The 19415-nt window shown below is 41.9% G+C and overlaps 1 protein-coding gene across 2 annotated transcripts in view; it reads left to right on the top strand.

Annotated features, from left to right (window-relative positions):
- The window catches only part of LOC116940236 (protein Dok-7-like), a 45994-nt gene that overhangs the window by 19860 nt on the left and 6719 nt on the right, over nucleotides 1-19415 (top strand). For both annotated transcript variants that reach the window (XM_032949730.2, XM_076065661.1), the window contains one exon: nucleotides 16337-19259. Coding sequence is in view for 1 of the 2 variants with exons in the window: in XM_076065661.1 (XP_075921776.1) it covers nucleotides 18309-19259 (951 nt within the window). In the remaining variant the exon portion in view is untranslated. The remainder of the gene's footprint in view (nucleotides 1-16336; nucleotides 19260-19415) is intronic.

Genomic DNA, 19415 nt, shown 5'->3' with positions numbered 1-19415 from the left:
GGTGATATCTTTCCTTACCCATGATTGGTTAGCTAATGACTGTCGCCACTCCAGTCTCTTAGATGTAATGCATGATAACGCTCGATACCTAATTAATACAGTTTTAACATTCATAATATAGCTTTTTTGGGTTAGATCGTGTAAATATAAATGTGTCGTTAAACCTGCCACCACCCGACACAGCCAATTAATAAGGTTCGTCACGTAAACAGAACATGCTAATTCGTTACTAGTAGAGCACACTTGTGAGAGCAAATCCACAACATAAAAAATCTGAGTGTGGATTTACTCTAAGTGTGCTTACGTGACAAACCTTACTAATTGGCTATGTTGGGTGGTGGAGGGTTTAACGACACATTTATACTCTTTGGTTCTTTCGGTAAAGTCACGTAGAAAGAACCAAAGAGTATGGATTCCTGCAGTTACGAAAGCTTCAAATCAAGACACATTTATATTTACGTGATCTAAACCAAAAAATATATTTTATGGATATTGGTCACGAAAGCCTATGTGTTAAACTGAGTTTTAACATTATTGTGTGTCGTCGTTGAAACTACTTTCCAATTTACAAAAAAAAACATTCCTAACCCTTTAATATAAATTAACAAAAATATGAAACAAGATTACTTTATTTATAAAAGGAACCTTGTTTTTACGTGAATGAAATTATATCTGTGCAGGATTGTATGCACAGAAACAGAAGTAGAGGAATTGGCAGGTGCAGGGCTATATGTGTCTTGTGCATATGCCTTGGCGTTTAGATAGCAGAGGACTGGTGATCCTTATGAAACCCAACCCCTGGGAACTATGCAGACATGTTTGCGCGTTCATTTTTACAATATTCCATCCTTGTGTGCTGAGCCTAACAGCCTGTTGCATATGCTGATAGAATAAGGGCACCATGATGATGATGATGATCATCATTGTTAAAATAATTAACATCGAACTTGATTAGGCGCTTTCGTGACCGCAGGAATTTACTCTTTGTTTTTTTCGGTAAAGTTACGGAGAAATAATAAAAATATATAATTAACATCACCATCAAAGTACACTTGTCCTGACAACATTATAACCAGAATGGGACAGACCTAATAGGGTTTCTGTTTTTGTGTTGTTGGCTCACCATATGGTCTTGGTTTCTAGTTGACATTTCAGTTCATAGGATTATGCAAGCTTCCCCAACCCCTGCCATGAGGTCGTGGTATTGTCACTCTTTGTCACTCTTACTTTCGCCTGAGCCTGCTCGTGGACCAGGAATGCTTTTGACCGTGCTCTGGGTCGTAGACAGTTGGGGTCCAGGGCTAATGAGCTGCAGATCAGGTTAACAAGTACTAATTTTGTAAACCGTTCTAGATTAACGCTGCATCTTAGGCCGGTATAAACAATGAACAGACTCTCAGAACAGTCTCTCGTGTTACAAATGGGAAACCATTCTAATAATTTAATTCTGTTCTCAGGGTTTTGCTGGCTGTGTAAGATCTCAAATTGAGCTACAATTACACTGGTAATTGTGAATAAAATGTAAAACGCTTGATTTTTTTCTCTTTGAATATATATATACTCTATACAGCGAGTGAGATTATTTCTTCTTGACATGCTTAACTGCCTCCTGTCACTAATAATAATGATTCAGTTTGCAATAGTACATCCATAACGGCCCTTACATGCATTGCTAAAATAGTTATTCTCTGACATCTATTTATACTCTTATCTGTAAATGTTTTCAATGTAATAATACACTTCGTATATAGACTGTAACACAATTCCTAAAAGTTTCGGAGCGAGCAAAAGCATTATTTTAGTCCCTAGAGTGTTAAATCTCCTAAAACGTTTATTTTAACTTTACACGCTTGCGTTCATAAAACACCTCTTTCCATGGTTGATCACTTTAGAGTCTAAAAAGGTCTTCAGATATCTATAGCCCAATATATGTAGCCAATTTCAAATAAACTAAACATTGTTATCCATGCAATAGATATTGATTCAATTTACATTACTCCAGTCGGTGATTGTAACACTGCAATTATCAATATGCTGCCGAGCGAGAACCTTGATGGCTTACAAATCAGTTCACTCATTAATGGAGCCACTTAACTCAAGTCAAAAGTTGGATTCTTGCTGAATCAGCGATGTCTGGTACTGTACAGTATAGTGAATAAATAAATAAAAAACCTTTTCTATCATCATTGAGTACCACGGTCATAGGTATTGTCCAAATTCCAGATTTAAAAATGACCCACAAATGTGGTGCTCCAAGTATCCCTTGCAAAATATATCAATTGCAATTGACATGCTTGTTAATAAATCCATTAGAGGTTTGGTTTTTTTGGGGTTAGATCACGTAAATATAAATGTGTCGTTAAACCCGTCACCACCCGACGCAGCAAATTAGTAAGGTTTGTCATGTGAATAAAACATGTCAATTCATGGCTAGTACAGCACACCGGTGTGTTGGAGAGTAAACCCACAACATTTACAATCTGAGTACGACGTTTCGCCAGTAATTACAACTAGCTTCATCAGGCGACAGCCAGATTTGTGGAGAACTCCTCCTGTTTCGTTCTTAAATAGAGGGATAAATGCGATGTCACCTGTCAGCCAATCAGGTGCGAAGGCCGGGGGTGGGGGTTAATGTAGGCATATAAATCAACACATTGAAGGGTTATCACTTGTAATCACCATCTATCCACTGTTGGACGATGGCCTCCCCAATCCGTCACCATCTTTCTCGATCCTGCGATGAAGTGGTCCACCAGACACCTGCATACGAGTTGATTCGCAGGGTACTGCAGCATGCGATTCATTGTTAGTATCGATGTACAGTAATTCCAACTACAAATGCTTTACATGGTCATGCATTCCATTTGCAAATAACCACAATGCTCGGCCAGTGTTAGGCTTGGCAGGTAGTTTTTCTTTTAAAATACCATTTGTTGAAGAGGAGTGAAACATCATTAATCATATGAGCGGTTTCCTTATGTGGAATGCCCTCGCGTGCATAAACATAGGCATAAAAAGCCACTATTGTTCGCTTAACAGCTAAAATAATGCACACTACGATTCAAAATGTATTTCAAACACAATCACAATGCTCTCTTGGTTTGTTTATGTTGCCATCAAAATAAATGTTTCCCCTTGGCCAAAATTCAAAGTGTGCGCAATTAATCACGGATATCATTTATAGGCTACAGTAATTGGAATACTGTGTCTATTGGGGAAAGAAAAAAACATTAATCAAAACAATGATTAATAATTCAGAAAGACAAATCATACTTGCAGAGGCCCGTCCTAGAATTGTACACAAAGCATAAAAGTCCACGTGGCCCATTTTTCCTATCGCAGATAATTCTCATAGTTTGTGGTACCGTTAAAGGTTTGTTTATAGACTATGTTTAAGATATGAAGACTATGTTTAATGAATATGTTTTTACAAATCAGTTCCACTTTTAGCTAGTTGCAATGATTCATACTGTGAAGTAAACTGCTTATTGGGGCTTCAAATTCTGAGTTATGTTAGCTGCCATTCAATTTTTTTCAGCAACATTTTTTTTCCATATAGACTTTTCGAAGCTCACCTTTACACTCTAATCTCGCTGCTCTCTCAGAGTTTATGAGCAGTGCAGATTATGCTGTAAGTATGGTAGGTGTACGGAAAGTGCCAATTATTATTTTTCTCCAAAAATAACATGGTTGAATTGTAACTTAAGCAATTGTCCAGGATGCGAGCGTAAACCGTTGTGTTTATGCACAGGTAATCACTGCTAATTGAGATCGTAATTACCCAGAAAACCCGTGCTTAGATGGCGTGCAAGGCTATAATTGAATTATTTACCGAAGAGGTAAAGTCAGGCAGACATCTGTGGCATGCCTTGTCCATTAAGCTCGTTTCCTTGTCTATAAATCGCTACACCCACCCCCGTCACGTTACTCATGTCTGGAGTAAATTCCCCTTTGCACATCCTGAACACAATGGTGCATTTCACTGCCAAACTCTTGACCTCCTCGGTGGATGCTGCAATAAGTATCCTCATTTATGAGCAATACCTCCAAATGAGCAATAAGGATTAAACATCTGCATGCAACTACAGTGCCTTGTTATCATATTATTTGGATTATAAGATGCTCCAAAAAGTGAGATGTGCACCACCAAACTTGTGCCGCGGGTGTCATAAAATTATACAAATCTGGTCAAAGGCACCCACACGCACAAACCTACCAGATTAAAAAGCGCACCCTCCTACCATTTGTTTTCAAATATCGGGGGAGTGCACCTTATGATCCAGAGAATATGGCACAGTTATAGCAAATAGCATGCCATTTGGCATGCCGCCTGTACCAGAGTTACTGTTATTTAGAGGACGTATTGCATCGTGTGCCTTGTTCACAATCCAAGAATGTTAATATTTCACAAGAGGACTGGTGGAGACCTACGAACATACTCGTCTGTCTCTGCCCCACGTGGATAGGCATAATTTAAAAATAATTACTGTTGTTTTGGATATCCCAGTTTTAGACACCTTAATTACACACCTTAATTATATGGCCACTTAAAGCCCCACAGGACATTGCAATGGACGAGTAAAGCATTCACACGTCTCCTTATAAAGCTTTTAAACTACGGTTAAACTATCCGATGGTACTGCGATTATATAATAATCTGTTTTAACGAGGCAACTCAAATAATCCCACATCTTTTACCAACAAATTCTCCCTGCCTCTTGTACGAATTTGAATTGAGCAGCAACTATGATCGATGTCTTACAAACGAAATGCATCTCAGTTGAGCCGATGTATCAATTAACAATAATATTATTAATTTTGGAGGTGGCACAGTGGCACACTACACTCTGAACCTGGCCACATGAGTTCGATTCCCAGGGTCCAAGACTAGCATCAGTAGTGAATGACATCTCATACAGAGTCCTGGGGTCCCCATTCACCAACTCACAATGACCAACGTGGCGAAGTATAGTCAAGCAACACCTGTGACTTACATGGCTTGGGAAGGTCGTCATCTAATAGGGCATTGATAAAGGGCCGTCAACTGTTAACGTTATTTAATAGGACTCCATAAATCATTAAAATATAAAGGGTTCAACCACTGCACCACTGCTCCCGGTGTTGACTCATGATCCTTTTCATTTACATAATGAATGAAATCATGAAATGTTATGGGCGGGACCGGGGAGTTGGGAGGTCCGATACTCACAAATTGGTTCAGAGGTTATATTATTATAACAGTTCAATATACACAATTAAAGTATTGTGTGTTCTAAAGTACTGTATACGTATGTTCTTTCTGCTCGTGCATAGAGAGAGAGAGAGAGTTGTGTTGCGCTTGCAGTTTATTTAATAATGTGGTCATGCAGGACAGAATTGGGTCACTGCTCTGTCAGCCATGCTCCATGACCCATGAAAACGCGGGCGTGAAGAGTTGGTTTCTCGGCCATGTATCATTACTTTCCCATCGCTGAAACATCGGCCTTTGCGAGATTTTAAACTTTTGTTATTCCGTAGCTGGAGCCCGCCACATCTGTCAAACAATTTAACCGTGCCATGTGACGCTAAATTGAGAGCAAGCGAATTGAATGAGCGGAAGGGGGACACAGGTTTGGAATTATTTATTTTGCTTCCAGTTTACTGTATTCAACATGGAATTGAACACTTGGTATGACAAGCGTGGTGCCAACACACAACTGCCATTCCCCAGCTGTCACTGCCTCTACTGTACTGTTGTCACCTGAAATATTTGATCGCTCGTGTGAGGTGTTGGTGGTTTGCGGTAGCCAGTAAACACACACCTCTCTACTACGTGTGATTAAGCAATCATCCAGGTTGGAAAATCTTGCACTTTGCCTTGGGTTGAATCCCCATGCCTGTTACCTATTAAGGAGAAAAGAAAGATAGAGGACAGCTCACTTTTGGATCCTACTCAGTTTTAATGCAGTATGAATATCAGCACAAATTCATTCGATGTAAAATATTGCCGTGCTGTGTATTGGAAGGAGGGCGACTTTAGCAACGACTGGGTAATCAAATCAAATGCGAAGTGACACCCGAGTAAAGAAACAATAAAATGGTTTCATTCAAGGCTACGGAAACTGAAATCTCAGCTCTGTATTTTATCCACTTCACACCCATCGTGTATTTGAATAGAATGCCCCACACACTGAATTCAACAAACACACAGCACTCGTCTTCCCCAAATCAACCAAACTCTGCAAGCAATATACTGTACAGTACTTGAAACACTCGAATGTTAGACTAGTGTGAAATAATCAGAATACAAATATAGATGATGTTGCTTGGAGTACACACCCTTCGTGTGGGATTTGTACTTTTTGTTTTAACTACAGTCCTTATAAATTACGTAATTTTAACTACTAGTACTTCGAATCAATCTGTCAGAATGGGTTGTCTTATTGCTTATATGCCAGCCATGCAACACTGTCCCCAAGAACGTCCTTTTGGCTGGCCATACCAATGTGATATATGGGATCTGGTTTCACATTCCAGCAACTCATGGCTGGCCAAGGGGTGTCATCTCTGCTGCTGGGTATGAGCTGGCGTAGGCCTCTCGCTGTGGCACTAATTGAGCCGGATGTAGGCCAGCTTTGAATTGTTGTGCTTCGTGGGGTGGCCCACAAAGGGCATTTGGCACACATTCAAATAAATACATGGTTAATTAAGTAGGAAATTGCTACATCCTTCTGAGGAAAAAAGGGACACAGCTGCCAAGGTATTTGATGGATTTGTAAAAAAAATGGGCTACGTCAAGACGGGGCTACGTCAAGACGGCCCTTTGCGTATTCACACGAATTGTCTTCAGTCTTCTACAGGTACTCGGGGGGGAAAGGGTACTTTGGATCGAGCCACGGCTACATTATATATTGCTGTGGTGTTTTTTCAACGCCTTTATACTATTGTAAACTGTTTACAGTATATATAGCTAGCATGATCATGGTTTAATAATACTTTAATCATCTCATGGGAATGCACATTTAACAAATAAAATGGGAGGGAGCTTATTGCACACTGAAGCTGATTTTTTTCCACCTGCTTGGTCCAGGGAATGCACTTTCTACTGTTGGGCTGTCTTGATTCAAAATGAAGCTTGAGAATTGTTTTTTTAAAAGTCAAAAGATCCATCATTAATTATTTGGTAGGATGGCCTGTGTGATACTTTTATCCAGGCAACCTCAGAGGAACAGCTGGCAAGCACCTCCAATAAATGGTTCAACTTGTGAAATAAAATCCTAGAATTAAATGAAAGCAGTCAGTTAAACTATTGCAACCAAGCATCTCAGAGCATGAATTCACATAAATGTAAAAAAAAATTCTGTCACAAATTGTGAAAGTAAATACATAACATTGGTCGATTAAAGCCTCTGTGGATGAAAGGCCCTTCAATTATTGTCACGATAAAAAAAGCGGCACACGGAACAATACCCACACTGTTTCAACGTCATCAAAACAGACCTGTCCGTTTAAAATCATTCTTGAGAGCCAAGGCGATATAATGAGCGACACATTCAACTGTACTCCCAAAACATTGCAGCACATTTGCAAACATGAACAAACTGCTCTTACAAAAAAAATCAAAACAAGTGCACACAACTGTTCAAGTTCATAGGGCTCTTATTTCCTCCTCCATGCTAATTCTACGCAGGCGTTTTATACACGGGCCTTTCAAGCCGTTTCGAACACCCAATGGCTTGACACTTTGTGCTTGCTCGCCCATGAACCGCATCTTTGTCCTCCTCATTTGCACACGTCTGAGTCTCATTTATAAGAGGAGCAAATTCACTTCGGCCCGTACTCACGCCGCAGAGGACTGCAAACTGTCTGTGACCACCCCCGGTCCCCATGGTGCAAGGTTTTTGGGAACAGGGCACAGCCTATCTGCAGCGTTATGAATGCAGCTAAAGTCAGACAGTGAATGGGAAAGCCACGTGGAATATTTGAGCGTCTGTGTGCACCCACGCAGACGCTTGTGCATTTTGTTTAATTTGTTTTTGGTGACTGCCTACCTGTCCTATTTTGGTCGCACTGGAGCTTCAAGGGTACCGTTAGGAAACAAAAGACTCTCCCAAACTGCTTTGCTACACGTAAGCGTATAACAGGCATAGCAATGCATTCACGTAAGAACCAATGAACCAATTAATGTAGTGCTGTTTGTTTTTCTATTCGTATTAACTTTTCCTGGAATTGGACACATTGAAATGTGTCATTTGTAGCTCGAACAGTATTCTTTTGTGTAAACATATTTATACAATACCAGGCATGATGGCGCACACCTCCAATCCAAGTCACTTTGGAGGTTGATAAGAGCATCAAGATTTAGCTATCGGTGTGACACTCCCAATCTGTTACAAGGCCAGTTAATTTCAGTGATTAAATAGCTTGTCGACCACCCACATGTATGAAGTTTTGAGTCTTATCCCCTCATAAGCACACATGTATCTAATTGCTCTAGTTGCCCCCATGCAAAATACTCATTCAGGAATTGGCGGAACGGCCGATTACATAACACTCATGTAAAATATCATTCATTATCGTTTCTTCAAATGTAAATGAGAGCTGTCCTGTAATTTATTACGCCCATCATTCTCTCCATTGAGTTGCTCGTGAGTCGTAGTACCATAAGCCTCTGGTAATTAAGTTTCCACGTGTATAAACCAACAAAGACACGGGAAAATTGCTGCATGAATAAGCTATCAGGCCTGCCATGGGGGTCACTACGCGCCATGTAAAGCCATGGCTTGAAGCACGGAGAGCAAAGTTCTCAGCATTCATCAAAGGATTTCTGAATGAAGGCACGCATGGCGATAGGGTTACATTGCACGAGGCCAGAAAGCACTTGCTTGGGCCGCAATGTTACTTTTTGACGCTAGCAGGTTTCACGTTGCGATGTCTTCACTCCCCCTGGTGAGCTAAATTGGGCCCCTGTTTTGTCAGGGGGAGCTGTAAACAGTGGCCACACATGGTGGCTCAGTTGAAAACCAAGTGGCCTTAAGCAAGGCACCAAAGTTGTTTGTGTGTGCACAAAAACAGATGTCTCCAGAAAAATAACTGTTCCTTTTCACACGACATGGGAAACCTTCATTCGAACTTGTTTTTGTTACTGATGATAGTTTGTTTTCTAGAACCAGGTTTAATACGTTCAGCCACCCCGAACAGAGTCGTGCCTATATCTCACGCGCAGCTTATAGAGTGAGGGATGTTGAGGCTACTGGCGTTTGTAAAAACCCACTGGCTTATGCAACACTGCACAGCACTCTGGAAGACAGGCTTAGGAAAATGTCTCAAGTTCTCCTGTGATGTTCTCAGCTGACGGAAGTTGTGCCCATGGCCAGATTAACGCTGGGGCTTGAGGAGCTGCAGCCCGAGGCCACAGATTTTGAGAGGCCCCAAACAAAAAGTAGAACGCCGTTTTATATGGTAATAGAGGAAACACAATAAGGTAGCACATCATATGGTAAATACTGTAAAGTCATAGCATCACTGTATGTATTATGTATCACCAGTCATGCGCCAAAATCTAAAGAGTTTTGTTTATTTTACCTTTGATTAGCTTTAAAAGAAGTAAGCAATAACGGAGCGTTTTGCTTTGGGCATGGGTGGTGATAAAACAGTAAAGGAGGGAAAGGAATGGGGCCTCAAAACTATAACAACCCCAGGCTCCTATCAACACTTAATCCGGTCCTGGTTGTGCCATGCTGAACATGGCTATGGGTGTGATATGAATGGTACAACGATCTCAAAACAAAAGTTTATACGTTCCGTAACCATGTACATGTTTCCTGTCCAGACAATTTATTGTTTGAGACAATTTGTTATATATATGTATGTATCAACATACAAGTATAGATGCAAAGGTTTATTAGAACTGAAATTCAGTTTGTACTCTCATATGAAATGTCATGGTAACCTAATCAGATGCCCTTTCAAAGCCAGAACTTTATGGACTAATGAAATAATGATATTCATATGAGTGACTTTGGATAAATGTATTACATTAAGTGTGAATCTATGCACATTTTATTTATATGCCTTCCTTTTAAGATTTTTGGCTGTTTCTTGCATGCATATGCAATTTAACGCGTGTGCATGGTTAGATAAAAGGCTAATAAATCTGTGCTTTTGTTGTGGCGAGTGTGCTAACGCAATACTGCTCTATATACCTAGGCATGATAGATGACATACACATACACCATTGGGCAAAAGTCATACAAGCTCAGTAATAGAACACGTGGAACGGCTGGCGGCTCCGATGAGACAACTCTAGTTAATCCCATTCTTCATTCAAGCACAGGTGTGACATTTCCCATTGGTGTTCTATTGCTCCTTGTTATGGAAGTTGGAATTATTTGATGAATGGGCCCTCGTGCAACAGCGAGTGAGCTACATATTAGGGCACATTTATACAATGTCCAGTTGATGAATCACTTTTCAATACACAATGCTTTATTCAAAACTTCCCCATAATCATATTGTCATAGTTCAGATAACAAAGGAGGAATTGTGGTGCAGTGAGTGTTCATCCTTGTTCCAGAACAGAATGGCAAATTTTTATCCTTGGGATGTAAGCATAACAATGTTTAATACCCTGTCAAATATTGATATTAAAACTCTTTATCTACTTAAGATATAGGAAAATATTACATGACGTAATTCAAAGCAACTACTGCAATGCCTACAACTTTTCAGAAAGGGAGGTGTCATACATTTAGCAAAGTCCCATTGTTAATGCTGCCCAGTGCATTCTATTCTCATGCATATAGACAGCCTTGCCTGGAACTAAACCCAAGGCACTGCAGAGCATCTTCATTCATAAGCCTGACACAAACCAAACAATGACTTCCTTGTAGTGTAACATCTAAAACTAGGACTGACGAAGCTTCACTATGTTCTTTAAACAACAATTTTTTTGCAGAGACTTGATTGTGTAAGACCCACAACAGTTAGGTATCTGTTGCTTTTTGGCATGTTATTATCTTTCTTAGAAATATCCACACCAAGACAGTTAATGTATGTGCATGCTGTATGTACAGTGAGGGAAAAAAAAATATTTGATCCCCTGCTGATTTTGTACGTTTGCCCACTGACAAAGAAATGATCAGTCTATAATTTTATTGGTAGGTTTATTTGAACAGTGAGAGACAGAATAACAACAAAAAAATCCAGAAAAACGCTTGTCAAAAATGTTATAAATTGATTTGCATTTTAATGAGGGAAATAAGTATTTGACCCCTCTGCAAAACATGACTTAGTACTTGGTGGCAAAACCCTTGTTGGCAATCACAGAGGTCAGACGTTTCTTGTAGTTCGCCACCAGGTTTGCACACATCTCAGGAGGGATTTTGTCCCACTCTTTGAAGATCTCCTCCAAGTCATTAAGGTTTCGAGACTGACGTTTGGCAACTCGAACCTTCAGCTCCCTCCACAGATTTTCTATGGGATTAAGGTCTGGAGACTGGTTAGGCCACTTCAGGACCTTAATGTGCTTCTTCTTGAGCCACTCCTTTGTTGCCTTGGCCGTGTGTTTTGGGTCATTGTCATGCTGGAATACCCATCCATGACCCATTTTCAATGCCCTAGCTGGGGGAAGGAGGTTCTCACCCAAGATTTGACGGTACATGGCCCCGTCCATCGTCCCTTTGATGCGGTGAAGTTGTCCTGTCCCCTTAGCATAAAAACACCCCCAAAGCATAATGTTTCCACCTCCATGTTTGACGGTGGGGATGGTATATTCTTGGAGATGGTGTTCTTGGGGTCATAGGCAGCATTCCTCCTCCTCCAAACACGGCGAGTTGAGTTGATGCCAAAGAGCTCCATTTTGGTCTCATCTGACCACAACACTTTCACCCAGTTGTCCTCTGAATCATTCAGATGTTCATTGGCAAACTTCAGACGGGCATGTATGTGTGCTTTTTGAGCAGGGGGACCTTGCGGGCGCTGCAGGATTTCAGTCCTTCACAGCGTAGTGTGTTACTAATTGTTTTCTTGGTGACTATGGTCCCAGCTGCCTTGAGATTATTGACAAGATCCTCCCGTATGGTTCTGGGCTGATTCCTCACCGTTCTCATGATCATTGCAACTCCACGAGGTGAGATCTTGCATGGAGCCCCAGGCCGAGGGAGATTGACAGTTCTTTTGTATTTCTTCCATTTGCGAATAATCGAACCAACTGTTGTCACCTTCTCACCAAGCTGCTTGACAATGGTCTTGTAGCCAATTCCTGCCTTGTGTAGGTCTACAATCTTGTCCCTGACATCCTTGGAGAGCTCTATGGTCTTGGCCATGGTGGAGAGTTTGGAATCTGATTGATTGATTGCTTCTGTGGACAGGTGTCTTTTATACAGGTAACAAGCTGAGATTAGGAGCACTCCCTTTAAGAGTGTGCTCCTAATCTCAGCTCGTTGCCTGAATAAAAGACACCTGGGAGCCAGAAATCTTTCTGATTGAGAGGGGATCAACTACTTATTTCCCTCATTAAAATGCAAATCAATTCATAACATTTTTTACATGCGTTTTTCTGGATTTTTTGTTGTTAATCTGTCTTTCACTGTTCAAATAAACCTACTATTAAAATTATAGACTGATCATTTCTTTGTCAGTGGGCAAACGTACAAAATCAGCAGGGGATCAAATACTTTTTTCCCTCACTGTATACTCTATGCACTATTAAAGACACGAAGCATGCATTGTAGTGCCTGAACGAAGGTGGTTTCACAGGGACATCGATCCTCTTTGGCACAAATGTGCTCATTCCCCTGTAAGACATCAGAAAGCATCATTATATGCAACGTTGTGTATGACAGCATGACTGGGACATAGTGTCAAAGGAGTGAAACAATTCATCTTGTACAACTCATTTCTCATTAGTGTAACATTCCTTGTGCTGAAAATCCTAATAGACTACCGCATCCCCATGGGATTCCAAGATATTCCATGCTGGCCCATGTCAAACTAGCTAGACTTTCATTCCCACTGCCTGAATTGTGCCTGACAATGTTGGTTATTCCATGGAAATGTTGCACCTAACCACTATGGAGATGAGGAATTTACACCACAGACTCAGGAATGTGAACACAGATAAGCACCACGAAAATCACAATTTTAAGTATGGGAACTCATCTATTTGCTTGCCATGAGAAAGACAATAATAATGTATTTACCCAGAAAGGTCACACTGAGGCTGAAGGCTCTTTTTCTGGAGGATCTTGTAATATATCAAATCACCGTGGAGTATGATTGTCTTCATACAACCCAACAAATACAGACACCATTTCAGCACTGATTATACATCATGCATACTGCACACATGTAAAACAGGACACAAGTTGCATCGTTAGCAGTGTGCAGCTTAAAATTTGCATTGGTATAACATCACCATAGGCATCAAGCTGCGCCTATTTGGGAAGTGGTCAAGTGAGAATTAATCCAGACACAATTAAGAAAAATAATATTCTAAATGAACGTCGTATATGATTCTGGTTTGGAGCCTCTGAGCTCAAATGATACAATCTGAATATTTTCTTTATTTATAGAGGCTCTCATGCAGCGAATGCAGCGTTCTCATTCCAGTCATTGAAGATTCACAATTGAATGACCCAAAAAAATGTGTGCTCAGATTTTATTTATTAACGCTCAGTGTGATGAGTACAAAATGGGGAACAATTCGTGAACAGAAATTTAAATGAATTTGTCAGCCCAGTGGAGGGTGTTCGCCTTGTTCAGAAAGCGAGGCTCAGTATTAAGGGATGAAGCTTTTAAAATACACAATCTGTACCGTGCATACATAGGCAAAGCTCTTGTTAAAGCAGCAATTGAGACCGCTTCGTAGCAAAGGTGGCTCAGCAAAATGTACGCACAAGGCATATCGAGCGGGAGAGAAAATCGCAAAATAGTTTAATCTAAAAACAATAACCACAAGACAAGGAGTATCCTTTAAAATTATACAATTTACAGACGCCATTCATCTAGGTATAAACCTTAGTTTTGCAGTGAACTTCTATCTTAATGCTTATATATTGGTCGTTTTAGCACCAGAAGGCCTGGTGATAAATGGGGGTGGATGCAAGAGTTACAAAGCAATGAAAATATATCACATGGATGTGTCACAGTAAATGACTTTTCACAGATGCAAAACACATTGGGTCATCACAGTAATTTAGATGAGTGCACATTTGAAATGTTTAGACATTTTGCTTTACTACAAAAGGTTGTCGAGTTGAGCGGTGGCGCAGTGGTGCGCACTCTCATGGCACTTTGAACTCAGGGGCCTGGTGAAGTATGGTCAAGCAGCCCATGCAACCGGCACGGCTTGGAGAACCTTCCCATCCGGCAATGGATTTATCGACGGCTGGGCATTTACAATGCAATAGAGGTTGTGTTTTGAAAAGGGATTTTTTTTTTAAAAGCATTATTAACCTTTAATTTTAAGGATTTGGTGATGCCATTTTAATGCAATATATGACAACAGGTAAAGTGAAAGTTAAGTCAAAGTCCTCGTTGAAATGCGTGTCAGGCTGTGTTAATTACCAAGGTTGGTCTTGAGCCAATCTCTGGAAAGCCTAAATTGCATTAATCGGCATGAACACGTTTATCCAATGGGAATCTATGCTGACCAATAATTTTAAGTTAAGTCACATCCAAAATTCTGCCGAGGTTCACGCTCCAATTTTGCAAACTGTCAGTGACACCCACACACATGCATTGTTATTATTTTTATTTTTGTTCTGAGCTCACTGTAAGTCTGTGCATATGAATCGTATCGAGGGACTATGATCACATAGCGATTTAACAAAGGCATAGATAACATGGCCATTGAAGTCGAATCCTAACTTTTGGTTAGAAGACATCTCTCTATTTCATCGAAGCCCTTTTTGAGATCATACTTTCCACGTTTGACATTTCCATCCAACGATTCCATAGTCGCACGCACAATGAGCGTCCATGGAACATGGCACGCAGAGACATTCAAAAGTGCGTGGCCACTGACAGCTTTGATGTAATTTACCTGAAAACGCAGCAGCCAGCAGGGAAACGTTTCACTCAGCAGCATTGTCATTTGAAAGTCACATGACCACCTGTGGTTACCCGATCGTCATATGCACCGCTGGGTATTGTGATGCATAAACATCGGGCAGGGTCGCCCAGTCCTCGTTATATTTGTGCTACTGCTTAGGCTTTTTCACGGTCGCCCCGGGGAGCTCTCTCTCTCTCTGATCTGTTTTACAGGTTGTACTGCGTGTTCTTTCGCGTGATGTCCGACGTTTTGCTCCATGTTCTGGGAGCTAAAGCATGTGGTGCAAACGTCAGACATAATGCAGGTGCAACTCAAAAACACATGAGAGTAGTTATATGTATCTATATTATAGATGCTATTTGTTTATTGTTGTTGCTTCAGGGACCATACAGGCTATTGAAGGCAATGTCCCAGGAAGCTCACTTTACAGTGGCCTAACATAGCTTGCCAAGAACGTTCATCATAGTGCCATGTGACACCTGAGTTGTTGATTCGTAACTTTGATTACCAAACTTAATTCTTAAAAAACATGTACAAAAAACTGATCAGGTAGTACGTATGGTTAAAGTCATTCCGTATTACACTCAATGAGTGTTCCAGCATCTTCAACATTGAGCTGCCTTCAGTGAACTTCCAAACGTAACACAGAGGTGACATTTTGCAGACTGAAAATCATCATTAACAAACACAGCTTCCAAAACGGAATAAATACAAAGTTGCAGTGGGTAAATACAAATGTGGAAAATGGACTTGCTATATATTAGTATTACATTCAAGTATGCATGAACTTAGTCAAATTAGTTGTCAGTTCTTTGGTTAAAAAAAATCAGTCTATTCAATCGCTTGTAAAACGTTGAAGGCTGTTTGATTCATTGTTACCTTATATGTTTCAGCAAATAGCACATTTGATCAAACTGACATTTTTAAATGTTGTTATAAATGGCTGAGAAGAACCCACCCTTTTAAAGAAAGATAAAGCCACGGTAGTTTGTATTACGTTTATGCAAAACAAAATGTAATTACTTCATTTACTGCATTCAAACGCACAATTATCGAAATGCAAAACTCTTTGAATGAGACTTGCGCTATGCGTGAAAACAAAACAAGTCTTCAATCATTCAAATGTTGCTCAGTTCCGTTGATCATAACTCTCATCATGACTAAGGGGCCATTTTTATTGGTGGGTATGAATAAGCAATGCGATAAGTGATGTAAATAGCCGGCACATGCATTTGAACTATAAAAGCACGTTTCGGAAAAGTGTCAAATGCAAATATGAATGTCTTTTTTTTCTCGTTTCAGCTGTTAACCCTCGTGCTAAAGCAGCGCGGGCGTTCACAGACAGCTCCGGTGTCTCCGGATCGACAGACGAGCAGTCTGATGGCAGCCCGTCAGACAGCCTCATATACACCTCCATCCAGCAGCTCACGGCACGTGCCAGCCCCCCAACACCCCCCGCCGCCTCGAGGCTGAGAGGCTGTGAGCAGCAACGAGCGGCAGTAGATCTCGCCCTGTTTATATCCACAGGGTGATCCGTTTACAGTATAGCCACCCCCACTAACATAATAGGGAGAAATTACACAATCATAGATCGTGATTGAGGGCTGCCAAGCACGACATCCTGTGAGCGCAACAAATTCCCTCCGGTTTCTTAGTTTTCCTTTGGCGCGTTTTAACAGGAACCTCGTCACGGCATTTGAAATACTATTTTGTAATTCGATTTCCTTTGCGGCGGCGCACCACCGCATTTCTCCCCGGGAATGGATGGCGCACGCCACAGATCAGCGAATGCGAACCACCGCTGTCCTTCTCTGTCCCCCTGGACGAGGCGGAGCCGTCGCTTTCACAGTTACTCTTTCACCCGCTGAGAATGCACAAAGAGGATCATTGGAAATCAGTGGGATGTCTATGAATGGATCATCCTGGTGTTTGCGGCGATACGTTAATTACATCGCCTGCTATACGGGGAGGACGTGGGTTCGATACACGACCCTGGCGCCTCCTGTATATTTGGAGTTTGCGTGTTCTCACCGTGCTCGCGTGGATCTTTCTACGGGTCCTCCGGTTTTTCCCCACCACGTTTAGAATCAACATCACGCGTTTTGAGTATTTGGCTGCTTTTCATTCCCACATGATGGACCACTTATTTGAGCTATCCTTTGTGGCAAGGTTGCTTCTGAAAAAGAGCTTTATAGCTAAGTGGGCCTTACCTGGTAATATAAGAATGGTTTCACACCTAGGCTTCCGCGACCAATATCATCCATAATACAGATTTTTTTTTGGGTTACATCGCGTAAATATAAATGTGTCATTAAACCCGCCACCACCCGACACAGCCAATTAGTAAGGTTTGTCACGTAAACAGAACATGGCAATTCGTTACTGGTACAGCACACCGGTGTGTTGGATAGCGGGTTTAACGACACATTTATATATTTATGCGATCTAACTAAAAAAAAAGTCTGGATTATGGAAGACATTGGTTTCATTTAAATATACACACACAGACCCTCGTTGTGGCAATTCCGCATGAAGCTACCTCATTTTACAAAGAGGAACATTGGCAAAGCCAGCAACGTGCACTGCCTCAACGTTCATTTATGGAAATGATTGCACCTGCTAATGTGAACATAACGTGTTTTAAATCGCCTCTGTTTTTTTTATTGGCAGAGAAAACCTCCTGTAAGTATTTGTACTGTGCAATGAGACTTTAGCTTTATAGCAAGATGGAGCCCAATCTGCAAACAAATCGTTTCTATCTAATTATGACAAAACCAAGACTACAATGTAATATTATTTGTTCTTTCGGTAAAGTCACATAGAAAGAACCAAGAGTATGAATCCCTGCAGTCACGAAAGCTTTCAATACAATGTAATACCCTCACAGGGTTCAGCAACCAAAATAACAAGAAGAGGCAGTTTTTGTTTGCGAATTTGGTAAGCACAAAATAATACTCAGTATTTCTAGAACCGCATTGCACGTGAATACGAGATGGTGGCCCTTAATAAACGTCGTCACGACGCGGTCCTTAAAGTGCGGCACGCAGCTCCGTCGCCGCAAGGTTGCCGGCTCCTGATCTAGGAGAATCTGTGGGGTATTCACTCTGGAACTTTCTTCAATACGTTACGAACAGGAAGTACATGCTATATATATATAAGAATCCCATTTGTCACGGATAAAGACGAATATATATGTTCAAGTCTTTTTTGGTTGTTGTGTGAATATTACACTTGGTATTTCCTAATAACTGTGTACTGTTATATTGCTGCACAGATGCCACCAGAGGCAAAGCTAGCCAGGTCCCCACTCCTGCAAAGAGCTTCCGCTGTGATTACTGACAAGTCCAGACTTCCCACGAAGCCCCACCTGCCATCGACGGCGACAGAACCATCCCGGAGGATATCATCAGACAGCGGGATAACGACAGTCACCCGCTCGGGCTCGGGGTCTGCCTCGGGCAGCTTCTCTTCTTGCTCTGGCAGTGCCGGCGGCTCGGCGAGCGACGAGTTTGAATCCCTCTCCATCCCAGCCAAAGGGCCAGAGGCCTCCTCAGCGGTCCCACCGGCCTTCCACCGAGGTGCAGAAAAGTCCGAGTGCCGCTTTCCATACGTCACCAACTGGTGGTATGCCGTGCCGCGCAGGGAACTCCACTCGAATTGCCCCAGCACCTGCCTGTACAAGGAGAGGCATTCGCAGCAGGAGGTGGGGAAGTCGGCCCCTTTGAGAACTTCAGACACGGCGCAGAGGATGGATGCTGCGACGGCAGCAGAGCCGGTGTCATTAGAAAAGTACGCGTCAATCAGAGTAGGCGACGTTCCTGCCGAGACGGAGGCTTGCGCCAGCTACGTACAAGCTGCCAGAGTGCACGTTGGAAATGCGACTGAGCCCGGAGATTGTCAAAGTGGACACCGTGCGGGCTCTTCGAAGGAGACCTTCCAGGGGGATTTGGCCGAGGCAGCTTTGCAGAGGCTCATGAGGTGCTCCCTGGTGCAACCGCAACCTTCGGTGTCCTCTGCAGCACAGGAGGCGGCCGGCGCCACCGCATCTGGAGCGTGCGCTCGGGGGAGCCACCAGATCGCACCGACAGATGTTGCGGTCCATTCCGACGAGATGCCGCAGACGGAACTGGAGCCAGCAGTCCAGTGCTCCGCTGTCCACACCCTGGCGCGAGATTACAGGGGACCCCACAGGATGCCAAGCGGTGGCCAGATCACCGCTGAGAAGGTAAGATGATAAGCAACTTCTTTTTTTTTCTACCTCCACTTACGATTATGACAACTTGTAATTAATTGCTTTGCTCTGCCAGATGCCTCAAATGTGAGCGTGCCCTACTTTTGAGACAATTTATGGGACACTGAATGTCTGATTTATCTATGTAAC

Source organism: Petromyzon marinus, chromosome 8 (assembly GCF_048934315.1).
Source record: "Petromyzon marinus isolate PM22_M1 ecotype Great Lakes invasive population chromosome 8, UKy_Petmar_22M1.pri1.0, whole genome shotgun sequence".
Taxonomy (NCBI): Eukaryota; Metazoa; Chordata; class Hyperoartia; order Petromyzontiformes; family Petromyzontidae; genus Petromyzon; species Petromyzon marinus.
Note: the sequence above shows the minus strand (reverse complement) of the source record. Positions and strands in the feature narration are given on the sequence as shown.